Genomic DNA, 13,441 nt, shown 5'->3' with positions numbered 1-13,441 from the left:
CTACTGGACACAGCTGTATTGTTGTACTTATATTAGGAGATAAAGGGATGTACTCTGGAAATTAAAGAATTAATGCTGTATTAAATAAAAAAAATAATTAAAAATAGCAAGCATGAAACTAAACAGGGTTTTACTCAACTGCCACTTTTGCTTGAAGTTAGAGATTTTTTTCACTCACATTTCTACAAACTCCTATCCACATTAATAATAGTACATCAATCGATTAAAAATATATCATTCTAGCTGGTCAGATTAACAAAATAAATCTTTGCAATGGATCATTAAATAGAGGAAATTACTTCATTGATTTCTTCAAACGCTTCTTCCTGATTCAGCTACTATTACCGAGGACGTGGAACTGCCCCTGAAGGGGCCCCTTTCCATGAAAGTTTTGACTTCCTACAGGCCATGTACTCTTGCTTTGGCAATTAATTCTTATTTAACAAGCAAGTCTTACTATTTACTCAGGCTTCTCTCTCTTATTTCAATAATTCGCAATTATGGGGGGCATTGAATCTAATTGGATGCATTCATTCTTATTTCTCTAGTATAGTGAAAGACATGGCTGCACTGATTTACTGGAATAGATAACATGGCAATCAATCAGGAAGCTGTGTTTTAAAAGCATACATTTAATTCATCTGAATAATGGTTCTGATACTGGTAACATAAAAGGAGTGCAACTTGAAATTCTCAAGACTAGATTTGAGCCCTTAGCTTACGATTCCTACAATTATTCTTTGGATTATTGTATGTATTTTAACACCTAGCAGTGCATTTTTATCCTGTTCTAGAACAATAACTGATATTTATGCCATAAAGACCATGCTGAGGCTACGCTAGTAGATATAAAAGCATATATTTGTTAGGCAGGGGACATTAGTGCATGTCTTAATGTAGTCACTAAACATAAGCATCAGAAATTTCAAAGAGCCTCCAATGGATATTTGGTGGATGTCTAACAATATTAGCAATAATTGATACTTAACCATAAATCATATAAGATAGAGTTTTCACCTACTTCCCTCTCCTACTCTTGACCCCTCCTAACCTGGAAGGAGATTTGTATGACGGTGGGTATGCTTGCTTCCCAGGCAACTCGTGTGTTGCTTAACACTCCTTTTTTTGGGTGCTGGTGTGGCTCAGTCGGTTAAGTCTCTGACTCTTGATTTCAGCTTAGGTCCTGATCTCATGGTTTGTGGGTTCAAGCTCCATGTGGGGCTCTCCGCTTACAGCGCAGGGCCTGCTTCAGATCCTCTGTCACCCACCCTCTGCCCCTCTCCCAGCCATGCTAGCTCTCCCTCTCAAAATTAAATGAACGTTAAAAAAAAAACCCTCCTTTTTCAATCTAAGGGCAAAATTAAGGAGTGGGTACTTACTATGCACACAAATAATCATTTTCAGACTATTTCTGGATACCAAAACCCTACTTTCCAGGATATCAAAGAAAAGTATAGTTGCATTATTGTAGATCCAGAAAGTTGTCTTCAAAATCCTGCTAGGGATTAAGGTTCATGCATTTGCTATCTTCCCACTGTTCCTCTGTCCTTTTTAAACTTTAGTTCCCTGAAAAAAGTGGCTTTTGGTCAAGAGAAAAATTGCATATATTAGTGTAGGAAATGTCTCTCTGGGGGCAACAGATTGTGCCAAGAGTTTTTTTTTTTTAATTTAAAAATCCATAATTATATGACGTCATCAATTTGCCCTTTCACTGACTCATTTCTTCATTTTTGGGCAGAGCTCCCTGACAGTGAATGAGTTTGGCTGGTCTTTCTTCTTGAAGAAGCCTCAGTGGAATATGCTGTCACCGTGGATATCAATGTGGTCTCGATAGAGTCAATACAGAGTCCTAAGTGACACCACCGTGAGTGAGAGTGACAGGAAGAGGATGAGGGAAACAAGGAGAATCTCAGTCTACCAAGTGACTCAGAAAAATCTTTTCCTAATGTTTAGAAAAAAATGTTTGGAGCTTAAAATGACTATATAAAGGATTCCAACCTGTTTTTGATTTTCAGGGATGGCCCAGTCTACCAGAAAAATTAAAGAAATATTTACTCTGGTCAGTGCAAAATGTGCCTCTATCAGAGGAGAAAAATAAGGCCCGGAAAAGAGAAGCAGAAAAGCAGGAGCCAGGATTGTGCTTGGCATTGCTCACAGTGATAGGGAAAGTTGTTCTCATTTGCTTATGGACTGACAAAGTCGAGGCATTTATTCCTTGTGGTTCTTTACTGTTAATAATGTGCATTGCTTTGGGAGGGAAAAATACAAAGCCTCAGGCAAAACCTACTATACCTGACATACAAAAGGAGAGGTTAGCTACAGAATTGACAATTACTAAGTTTCAGAATATTTTTTTTATTTCACTTTTATTTTAAGCTGGAACTTGACTCGGATGTAGTTGATGGAAATGAGAAACATACCTATTTCCCTGTATCTTACCTCCTATATGCAAGGTTTACTGGGTTGATTTTCCTATCTGCTTCTTCCACATATTGACTTGCTCTCTTATAGCCTCAAGATCTACTCTACTTTTGCCATCCTTACTTTTTCCAGCATTTAAATATTCATCTCTCTTTCTTACCTGTTCTAGAATTTCCACTATTTCCATATAAGCAAGCTATATTTACCTGCCTCCCTGCCTTTGATATAAGGGATTCCAACAGCACTATTGCTGTGTCTCAGCTAAATTACAAAAGTCGTGAATTATTGTTACTTTTATTTCAGTTCCACATATATACAGTGCGTATAGCAGTATTTGCTCTTAATGGAAAAGGGTTTGGAAAAAGTTACTTTTCAATGGCTATAACTTAATAATCACGTATTTTAAATACTTTTTTTTTTTTAATGTTAGAGAGAGGAGTGACAGTGAGGGAGAGGGGCAGCGGGGAGAGACAGAATCTCAACTTCCCCTGCCTAACAAATATATGCTTCTTTAACAGAGAATCTTAAGCAGGCCCCACGTTCAGCATGGAGCCTGATGTGGGGCTCTATCTCATGGCCATGGTTCATGACCTGAGTTGAAATCAAGAGTTGATGCTCAACCAACTGAGCCATCTCTAATGCTTATATATTTTAGATGATATCTATGGCAGAATGGTAAAATGCTTTTTATTTAAACAACTAAATATGCAGGTTAATTTTCATCTGTCACACTTTTAAATATCTACTTTTTATTTAAAAATGATCTCACTTTTTTGGAAAGTTCTACAATAGATAGACTTTTATTACCAAGTGGAAAACCAATTCTAGTAAAAATTTGATTCACTTGTTTTAAAATAAAAATGATATCTTGACCATATGGTCAACAGCAAGGCAACATAAGATTTTCAGAAGGTATTTTAGATCTTATCTTTCTAAGTATGTGTAGAAAGAAATGGTAAAATGCATTATACTAAGATACATGAAAAATGCCAAAATTAAAATAAGGAATGAATATTCCTTCCCAGGAACTTAATTAAAAAAACTTTTAATACTTCATATGATTTGAAAAAGCAAAAATTCTAATTTGGTTCCTGGGAAAGAAAGGATAAAAAGACAATGAAAATGATAAAAAAAACCCACATAATTTTTCTTAAATTTCTTTAAGTTTCTCCTCATGAGTTCATGGGCATGCCTCACAGATGACAAGCATCTGGCAATCATGAAGCCTTTAATGGCTGAGCTGGCTTTGTAGATGTGAGAAAATCCTGGGCAAATGCAGCATCAGGGACAAATTTATGAGCCAAGACTAAATTAGCTGCATTTTTATACTTTTCTTCTCAACTGTGTCCATCTTGATGTTGACCCTTGGTACCTATCTTTATTATTCTAGCTGCCAACTCATTATGCACTTAACCTAGAAAAACAGACACTTGGGGAGGGAAGAGTTGCTAATGCTGAAAGAGACCTTTGAATGTCTAGTCTTTACATATTAAAAGATTTTCAGATTTAATATCACTAGGATTTTAAAGTTTTTTGGTTACCCTTTCCAGAAAGGGAATGTTTTAAGTTCATTTGTTTTAATATGCCACTTTAGCCTTTTTGTCACAACGCTTTTCTGTTCCAACATTGCAACATATCCTTACGGGCTTTATCCTTCAATTTTAAACCTCCTCAAGGATATGTAACCTTAAGACTCTCAAAAATTTTTTAAGACTCTCAATATTCTTAAAAGAGTTTGTCATTTCAGAAGTAGGGAAAAACAGCCTTGTCATTCCTATGGAAGGAGTCTACCAAATCAGAGTATAATATCTGGCTTTAAAATGAAAAAATTTTCACATAAGAAAGGAAAAACAAAATTTCACTATGAACTTCCTACTATTTTCTCTTAAGTATAGGAATGTAATCTAAAATATGTAGTCACCTGTGAAATCTTGGTGAGTAATCTAACTTAAACCCCACATCTCTCGGAAGAAACTGTTTCTTTTCCGGACAGCGGATAAAAATAATAAAAAATAATGAAAATAATAGTACTTACCTGATATGGTTGTCATGGGGATTAGATGGAGAAATACATTATGACATTTAGCACAATACCTGACACAGAGTAATATTTAATATATGGTACATAATAGTTCTTACCAGAGTGACTTTAGCATAATCCAACAGATGACAGCTGTGAAAGCAGAGATGTGACAGCAGCCTAACGTACAAATATTCCTGAAACCACTGTTGTTTTCAGACATTCAAAAGTTTTTAATAGCAATTCTTAAAGTGCTTGTGTAGTAATGTTTGGAATTCAGGGGGAGGTTTACATAGCTGTGACATGTTCTTCCAGCAATGACCCCCAGACTCTGCATTGACGGATATTTAGAATTTGAGATTTTGGACACTGACATAGCAAGAGAGAACTGAAAACTACCACCTACTATTACACCATTAAAAGAAAAAAAAAAGTCAGTTAAATCCCACATCTTGCCACTCAGAAAAAAAGAAAGCAAAAAAACAAGTCGGGATTTAACACCCTCAAATTTTGCCATGGATTAGCCACTCTCGGGTACTCAGGACAGAAATAGTAGATAAAGAACAAAATCCTTTCTGATCGATGAGCACCTTTTGTCTATTTTATGTGTCTGAAATATTTGATGTGTTGGGGGGCACCCAAATTTGTTCTCCTATAGTGTTTGCAGTACTCACAGGCATATCCGTGAGTACTACCAATATTAGTTCAACCAAAGAGCTATGATAGCCAGAACGGAGAGCCACAGTTCAATCAAAGCCTTTCTGAAACTGTGTCTCCCCCTGAATCTCTGAAGCACTACAGGGTTTCTGATCATGGTAGTATCACAGCACTAAATACCACACAGTTGAAGTATCACAGTAGTAACATAGGAGCAACTCCAAGAATAATAATAAGATTGTTTAAAAACTCTAATACAGAGATTTCAAGAAATACACTGAAACGGAGCTGGCTACGACTTCATCATTTATTCTCCTTTGATTCCCCATTCCATTTGTAGTCCAATTCTTAATTTTCCATTCTCACTCTGTCTACCCTGACTACTCACTTCAACTGCAAAAGTAATATTGATTTTGAAAAACATTCACTGTATAATGAAATATAAACACAATAAATAGTAGTATTTTTTTCATATTTATTTCGGTGAATCCTGAAGCCCAGGTTAATAATCCCATTACCATTTTCATTTCCTTAAATTGACTTTCACTGAATATTAACTTAATATATTCATTTAGAATATAATAAACTAAATTTGGATATTTAGAGCATCTTTTAATCTCTCTACTCTGTGAGATAATAGGTAGACACATCTATACGTTCTAAAATCCCAGATTTTAGGCAAATTTCAGGTAATCTGAAAATGCATATCATGATAGTAGGAAGAAGATACATATGAGTTTACACATGAAAGACATACTACATTATTTCACATTTGAAAAGAAGTATCACAGGTTATGAGGTTTTCACATAGATGAAATAATTATTTTAGTCTTAAATAAGACCAACTACCTTACTAATGTTTAATCAATACAGGATTGCATGGGGTTCTTAAAAAAAGTAGAGAAGCAAGCAAATGATTATCATGATTTTTACTGATGATATGATTATGGAGCTTGAAAATAGATTTCAGGTAAAGTGCATATATGGATGGTTAATGTAAACACCTCTTAATTCCATTTAGAATAATAAGTGAATAAAGCTTTTTCTTTCATGGGAAAATTACAGTAGCTTTTGCAACTATGTAAGCAGATATGGTTCCCCCCTTGGGTAGGCAACCTCCCCTTGGCTCTGATAGGTATTCCTTCAACTTCCTGTCATCACATTCATCCTCTTATCTTTCCTCAAAAAGAAGTAGATCCCCCTCCTTTCTTCGCTGAGATTTTCAACTTTCTCTTCACCGGTAACTTCTCATCAGCCTTCAAATACGATCAGGTGTCTGCCACTTTAAAAATTCCTTCTGTCTTCCTTATATCCCTTTTTATATTCTACCATAATTCTTTCATTCCTTATGAAGAAGCTCCTTTCCTGATATTCTAGGTTTCTATGTTTACCTACTCCTTAATGTAGGTTCCAACGAATTACACTCCATCAAGTAGGTATTAAACTGCTTTTGCCAAGACCACCAATGATCTGTTTCTAAATCCAGAGTGCCTTTAGTCATACTTATTTTGCTTGAATTTTTTTTTTTTTTTGCCAACACATGACACTGTTGGCCACTACTTCCTTAAAACATTTTTTTCCATCTAGTTTTTTATTGGTCACTGGAGTTGAGAGCCCTATCTATTCTACTCCAACTGATTAGTCAAAGCTAATCATATAATTCCATTCATCTTGCTAGGGGTGGGAAGTCCTTCACTATTTTGGATCAATGAGATCTAAGAAGACATTGGTATTTAGGGTTGAAAAGTTTTGCTTGAAGTTTTGAAAAGTTTTGCTAAGAAGAGGTAGGGATTTAGGATTGAAAAGTTTTGCTTGTAACAGACTGCTTTTGGAAACTTGGTTCTTTCCCTTGATGGATTTGGAAGAGGAAGCTTGTATCTCTAATTGTCACTGGCACACAACTTAAATAATGAGAGGGACCAATTTTGGGATAAAGCCAACAATATGGATAGAAGAATGGAGAGGGAGAAAAACCCTAAGTATTTAAAATAATATAACTGAAGACTAAATCTGAGGCTTACTCTAGATCTTGATAATCAGCTAGATATTTACTTAATATTCAAGGCTGTTTCCCTTGAAGTTTCTATAACTTGTGGTAGACCCTATTGATAAAATCTATGGTTATTCCTTCTCTGTTCTTCTTCCTAAGACCATCCCTAAATGTTGGTGTCCCATGGAGCTCTGTATCATCCATCTGCCTCACAGCTCAATTATGACATATATTTTGATGATTGCTAAGTCTGTATCTTTAGCTAAGATTTCTCTCCTGAACTTCAGATAAATATCTCTAAATATCCACTAACTGTTACCACTTAGATGCCCTAAAGATACCTCAAGTCAACCTATTAAAATGTAAACTAGGCTTGCCTCCTCCACTTCCAACCATTAACTCTTCTTGTGCTTCCAGTCTCAGTGAATGGCACATCAGTCCCTTGTCCAAATGAGAAACCTGTGTCTCAACCATGGAACTTATATCTATCTCCTATACCCTATGTCCAGTCAATCCCAACATCATGTTGGCTCACCTTTTAAGAAGATATTGAATTTATGCATTTCGCTCCACCACCCATTGCTTCCACTTACTCTCCCCTGTATTACATAGAAGCTTTTTAACTGGTCCAGTTGCCTTCAGTCTTTCTTCTCTATAATTCATTCTCTGAAAAGCTATCAGAATGTTCTTTAAATGAAAATTTAATCTTTGCTTTCTCATGTTTAAAACATTTCAAAACTCCCCTTCTCATTTCCTTCAGAATAAAGTACAGCACGATCAACCTTCTGTTTACCTTCCAGCCTTATTTTACACCACTCCTCTCAACTTTAGTTTCTTTACTAAACAGGTGCCCTTTCCAGAAAATCTCATAACCCTGTATCCCAACTTCAAAGCACTAATCACACATTATGTTTATCTGCTGTGTTAAATATTGCCCAACAGGCAGATTAATAACATGTGTAACACCTGTAATCAGGGCATTAACAGCTATTTGAGGTAAAATAATTTGATATTTAATATATATATATATTTTAAAAAGCACTGAAGTAGTCATCAAGAGGAAAATCATCACCTAAATTACAAAGAAAGTATGTGATTATGTAGTATATATGTAAGCTATGAAGCATAATTATAAAATTCAACCTAAGAAATAAAACAGTAGCAAGAATAATACAAATTTCTTCCATGATCTTACCCCAGTTTCCTCTTTTGAGCTACTTCTAATCATAAATTTTGCTAACCATTCCCTTTTAAAAATAGTTTTTTGACTCATGTACTTATGCCTAAACAATATATTTTAGTTTTGCTTATTTTTGAGAATTATAAATTTGATAGGTTTGATGTGTTCCATCTTCTGAAACTTGTTTTTTACTAAAATTATGTTTCTAAGGTTTATACATATTATCATAATTACTGATTAACTAATTTTCATTGCTTTAAAATATCCTTTTGTGTGAATAACAGAATTTATTTACATAGTTTTCTGGTGGTAGGTTTTTCCAGTTTCCTACCATTGTAAACATTAAAAGTGTCTTGAATAACATCTTAGGAGGGCAATTTTTAGAATATAAGGTACACTCATGGTCATCTTTATAAGATAATTTGATTCCAAAATGGCTGTTTTTATTCCTACAGGAACTATGAAAAGGTTTCCATTGCTCTTATACTAGCAAACAATTTACATTTTTCAGACTTAATTTTTGTGGACTAGTAGGTATAAAGTAGCATCTTTTTTTTTTTTGCATTTCTGATTGACAAACATATTCTGCTTTTTAAAATGTTTATTTACTCTCCTAATTCTCCTTGTATTTTACCATTCTTTTGTATTGTGTTGTATGTCTTTTCTTATTGACTATATGAGTTTTAAAAATTATATTCTGGAATAGCAATCCCTTGTCTCTCATATATGTTGTAATTATCTTTTCCTGGGTTGTGGCTTTCTTCTTATTCCCTTTATGTTAATTTAACATGTAGCATTATAATTACTTACTTATCACTTAGGCTACCTCACTAGACTAAAAGATCTTCAAGTTAAGACACCATATCTTACTTTTGTTCCCCAGAATCTAAAAACTGCTCAACACATAGCTGAGCACAGTTGCTCAGTAAGTATTTATCGAGTGAATGATTAGATGAATGAACTGGTATGACTTTACAAATGGTAAATCAATCTTTTTAGTTGAATTTCATTTTACACAAATTGGCTACACCATACTGCTAAACTCAAGAGGGTCAGAAGTATATATTACACACAATCCTGTACTTGCACTTCAAAGGTGGGTATCAGACACTACTAAGAGGTGATAGTATCCATAGAGGTGGCAGGATATTGTTTATAGAAATTTGTTACCAACTCTGAACATTTGGCAGTGTTCATTTTTCATTCTTTTCATGCACTTACGGTTAACTAAACTCCTTATAGTGGGAAAATATTTAGTCTAAATTTATTACAAAATTAGAAATGAGGTTATGACATAAAATATGGATTACATATTACAATGGATGCACAAGGTTCATGGTTTGTGTCATTAATTTGAAACTGGTTACCTTTTTAGTAATGGTGTCCGGAGGTACATCCCGCCTCCCAAGAGGATAAGGATTCCATTGGCCACTAGGAGATACATCTTCTTGTCCATTGTCTAAAATGTTGCTTTGCTGGGACGGGGTCTATTGCAAAAATGGTATGGCATTCTTTAGTGATGTAATAGAAGTTTATCATAGTTTTCTGAAAAGAGTCCCTAGTGACTGTAAGATTAATTGTGTTTAATCGCAGAAAAACAAATATTCTGAACTGGAAGTATTATTATTCACTATTTACTTAATAAGAATTCTGAATTGACAGGTTTTTGGAAGCAATGAGAAATTCAATGAAAATAACCACTTTAGAGTTATTTACTGAACTTTAAAGAAAAGTTTAGATTATTTACAATACCTGAATAAAAAATAATCCGATTAACATTAACCAATTGTTAAAAACCACAACATTTAAAAATTGTTTAATTCATTTCTTTACTATAATCTTACCGTTTAGACTATAAACTGAAACCATATAATACATAGTATATAACTTTCAATATTCCAAACCTAAAACAAATTTTATAAGGCTCTACTGATTCTGGGAGAACATGCGTTGCACTAATCCAAAATAGTGTTAATAATAGCATAGTGTAAGACTTACGGTACTATGACATTATCTACAGATAGCTTTTAGGGAAATATGAAAGCAACATCAAAAACGTTGTGCTATTAGAATCACAGCATAAAATAAATCTGACTGTTGTGTTTCTAAATTTATTTATATAGATCATTTGTGCTTTAAGTTTAAACACCTCATATATTTTTAGCTGATTTACTGCTTATTATTTTTAACAAATAATAATACCCCTGTATTTATTATTATTAGTATTTGATATGGGAGAGAGTTCCATAGTTTGACCTGAGCAGGTAATTACAACCATCAGAAAGATGGGCTCCCATAGAGGGATATAGTAGTGGTATATTTTTCCTGTGGAATGAGATTAACTTTTCTCAATGACTTTTCTCCTTCTCTAACCTACCACATACGCAGCTACTCCTTGATTTGCTGGGGAATTCTTCTGTGGATGAGAAATTATGCTGTTTCGTACACCGTTTTCTGTATATGTTTTGAAGTATCCCTATGGATAAATCAAGCCTAGTTAGAGGGTGCATGTGCAGCTCTATTCTGTGTGAGGAAGTGTCCAACCCCAGGGTGGGAGAACTGGGCCATTCTCTTCACAATGTTGCACAGATGGGCGGCTTGGCAGCTCTCATCTGGTTATACAGAGTGGTCCTTGTTGGTTTTTAAAAAAAACAATTATATAACCATCCAATCTGCATGCTGATTGCATGCGTTTTTTAAAAAGGATTGCTTGGAACTATTTTAAAACAGGGTTATGATACCAGATGGAGTTTTCCTAAGGTATAATGGATATAATGAAAAGTAAGGAGGTAACTCAATTTTCTTATTGTACTTTGGCCATGTGAATTCCTTTTTCAGGAGTCTATCAGAAACTATGAACAAAGAGAAAAACCATCCTGAACTGAAGCTTCTGGGTTAGCTAGGAATGCATTCACTTGTGGTTGTTTGAAAATTCGCATGTAGGTAACACATTTAAAGTACATATTACTTGAAAAAAAAAACAGATTGCTACTAAATCCCTGTCTGTTTTCAAGCATTAATTTTCCTTTATTTCCTAATATTTCCTTTATAATATTTCCATTATAGTCTTTTCCTTTTTTAGATTAACACATTTGCATATGCCCCCCCCACAGTTTTTCTATATATTAAAATACAACAAATGAAGTTATTAAAATTAAGCAGTTAAAATATAAGTATTCAGGTTAAGCACTCCTAGCTGGTGTTTTTTTGTTTGCTTTTGGTTTAAATTAATATCCATGTCTTTCTGGCTTGATTTCTTTGCCAGTGAAATGGGATAAAAAATGTGTTCATCTGGCTAGGTGTTTGCAAAATACACTTTTAAGAAGTGGCCAGAATATATAACACAGATATCACTTTTTTTCCCCCCTCTATATCGTGTCCATCTCCTTCTCTATTTCCTCTACGAGTCCTGCTTCAGCTTCCCAGACAGGACTCTTTGTCACAGAGAGCAACTGAGAATTGCAGAATTTTTCTTGGTGTTAAAAAAAGGTGAAAACCCTTTAGTCGACATCCTAATATCATAATGGTGTAGGTTCTTCATTCATTTAGGAATCTCTCTCTCTTTTTAAAATTAGAATTAGCAACCACATCAACTACATTACAGGGGTCAAAGAAAACATAAACATGCAGAGACATGAAAAAAATACTTTCACTAGACACGGAAATTAAAGGAATTTCCTGAAAGCAATTTCCTTTATTCATTTCAAGAATACTCTGGCCTTTTTTGTTTTTCTTAAGTGAGACATCCTGGGAGGAAGGGGAGTTTAAGTTTGGAGAAGTAGAAAGACCATGAAAACAGCTTATCAATGTTGGGGGGGGGCGGGGATGGGTAATCTAAAAAAGAATTATACAGTGGGTTCACATTCTGTTCCTAAGGTGTACAGCTATTTAATAAAAAATTATACTTTTCACAAACTGCTACTGAATTGTATATAAATGCAGTTGCTGAGTTGTGAAAATTCTAACAAAGGTTAAAAGGAGCAACTGAAAAACATTTAAAAAAGTAATGAAGCTATCATTGTTGAAATTTGTTATTTTAGAGAAAATAACCAAATTGAGATTCAGTTACTCATTCAATTATTTCTAATACTACATTCTAGATGTTTTCTTTAGATACTTTAAAAAAGTAGGAATGAATCTTATTTTCCTCAGCATATGTAACCAATTAAATATAGAAGACATCGAAAATCACCATATTGCACCATTTTCTCAGCGTCTAAATTCTGTAGATCTTTAATATTTCAAAATATAGACAAAATGGTCATTGTGATTTAGTGAAAAATCAGAAATTATATTTGTTAAGAAATACTCCAATGCTAGGAGTTTTGCTGATGGGACTCTGTCCCCAAAATGACCATGGACATTTATAGATTTAACATTTATGTTTTTGACTACTGTGAATGAGCACAAGTGTGTACTGGAAGAAGTAATTTCTAATTTGGCTGAGACATAAATATGCATGAAAATGTGTGATATATATGTGCATGTATATAAATGTGTGCATGCATGTGTTTATATGTGCCTATGTGAGTATGTGTGTATATGCAGGATTCACGTATATGAATAAATGAGCTTAGCTGACCCAGTAGTTTTACTTGGGTTAGCTAATTAATGGATACACTGAATGCTTGATAAATTATACTTACTGCATTTAGCTGGAGAAATTATATGAGAGTGGTATTAGCATTTGGCACTTTGCAAATGTCTCAGGATGTGTGCCTTAAGATCTCAAGGATCTATTTTGCTTAGTAATTAGCCTATAGTTCACAAAGCCATTACCATAGATTCAAAAATGTTTTGAAAACAATTTTCCCAAAAGTATTTCCAGTGAAAATTGGAATATAATTTATTTTCCACATATATTTAAAAAATAGGTATTACAAAGACAAATATATGCCAAGTTACAATATAAATGATTTTGATTTCAAGGGGTTCAATCTGAAGGTGGTAATGTAATGTTCAGATGATTTTTAAACCAGCATTTCATTATTATGGTTAGGAAGCGTATGTATGAGTACTAACATTATTATGTTGGTAATGTTAGTCATTGTCCATGAGGATTTATGTGGATTTACAGGCTGGAGGCTTTTTTCATAATTAGAAAGATAAGTGAATCTTCCTTGAGTGATAGATAGCCAATAATAAATCCAGCAGAATCAATAGAAACTATAGG

At 34.1% G+C, this 13,441-nt stretch overlaps 1 protein-coding gene across 7 annotated transcripts in view; it reads right to left on the bottom strand.

Moving 5' to 3' along the window:
- LRRC7 (leucine rich repeat containing 7) overlaps positions 1 to 13,441 on the bottom strand; it is a 550,569-nt gene that overhangs the window by 66,294 nt on the left and 470,834 nt on the right. For 5 of the 7 annotated variants that reach the window (XM_019837219.3, XM_011284940.4, XM_019837222.3 and 2 more), the window contains one exon: positions 9,636 to 9,755. The exons of 1 other annotated variant lie outside the window; for it this stretch is intronic. In XM_019837219.3, the coding sequence (XP_019692778.2) occupies positions 9,636 to 9,755 (120 nt within the window). Of the gene's footprint in view, positions 1 to 9,635; positions 9,756 to 13,441 lie in introns of those variants that run through there. One more of the 7 variants, XR_006583707.1, reaches the window with a different exon arrangement.

The sequence above is a fragment of the Felis catus genome, chromosome C1 (genome assembly GCF_018350175.1).
Source record: "Felis catus isolate Fca126 chromosome C1, F.catus_Fca126_mat1.0, whole genome shotgun sequence".
NCBI classification, from domain to species: domain Eukaryota; kingdom Metazoa; phylum Chordata; class Mammalia; order Carnivora; family Felidae; genus Felis; species Felis catus.
This window is presented reverse-complemented; position numbering and strand designations above follow the sequence as displayed.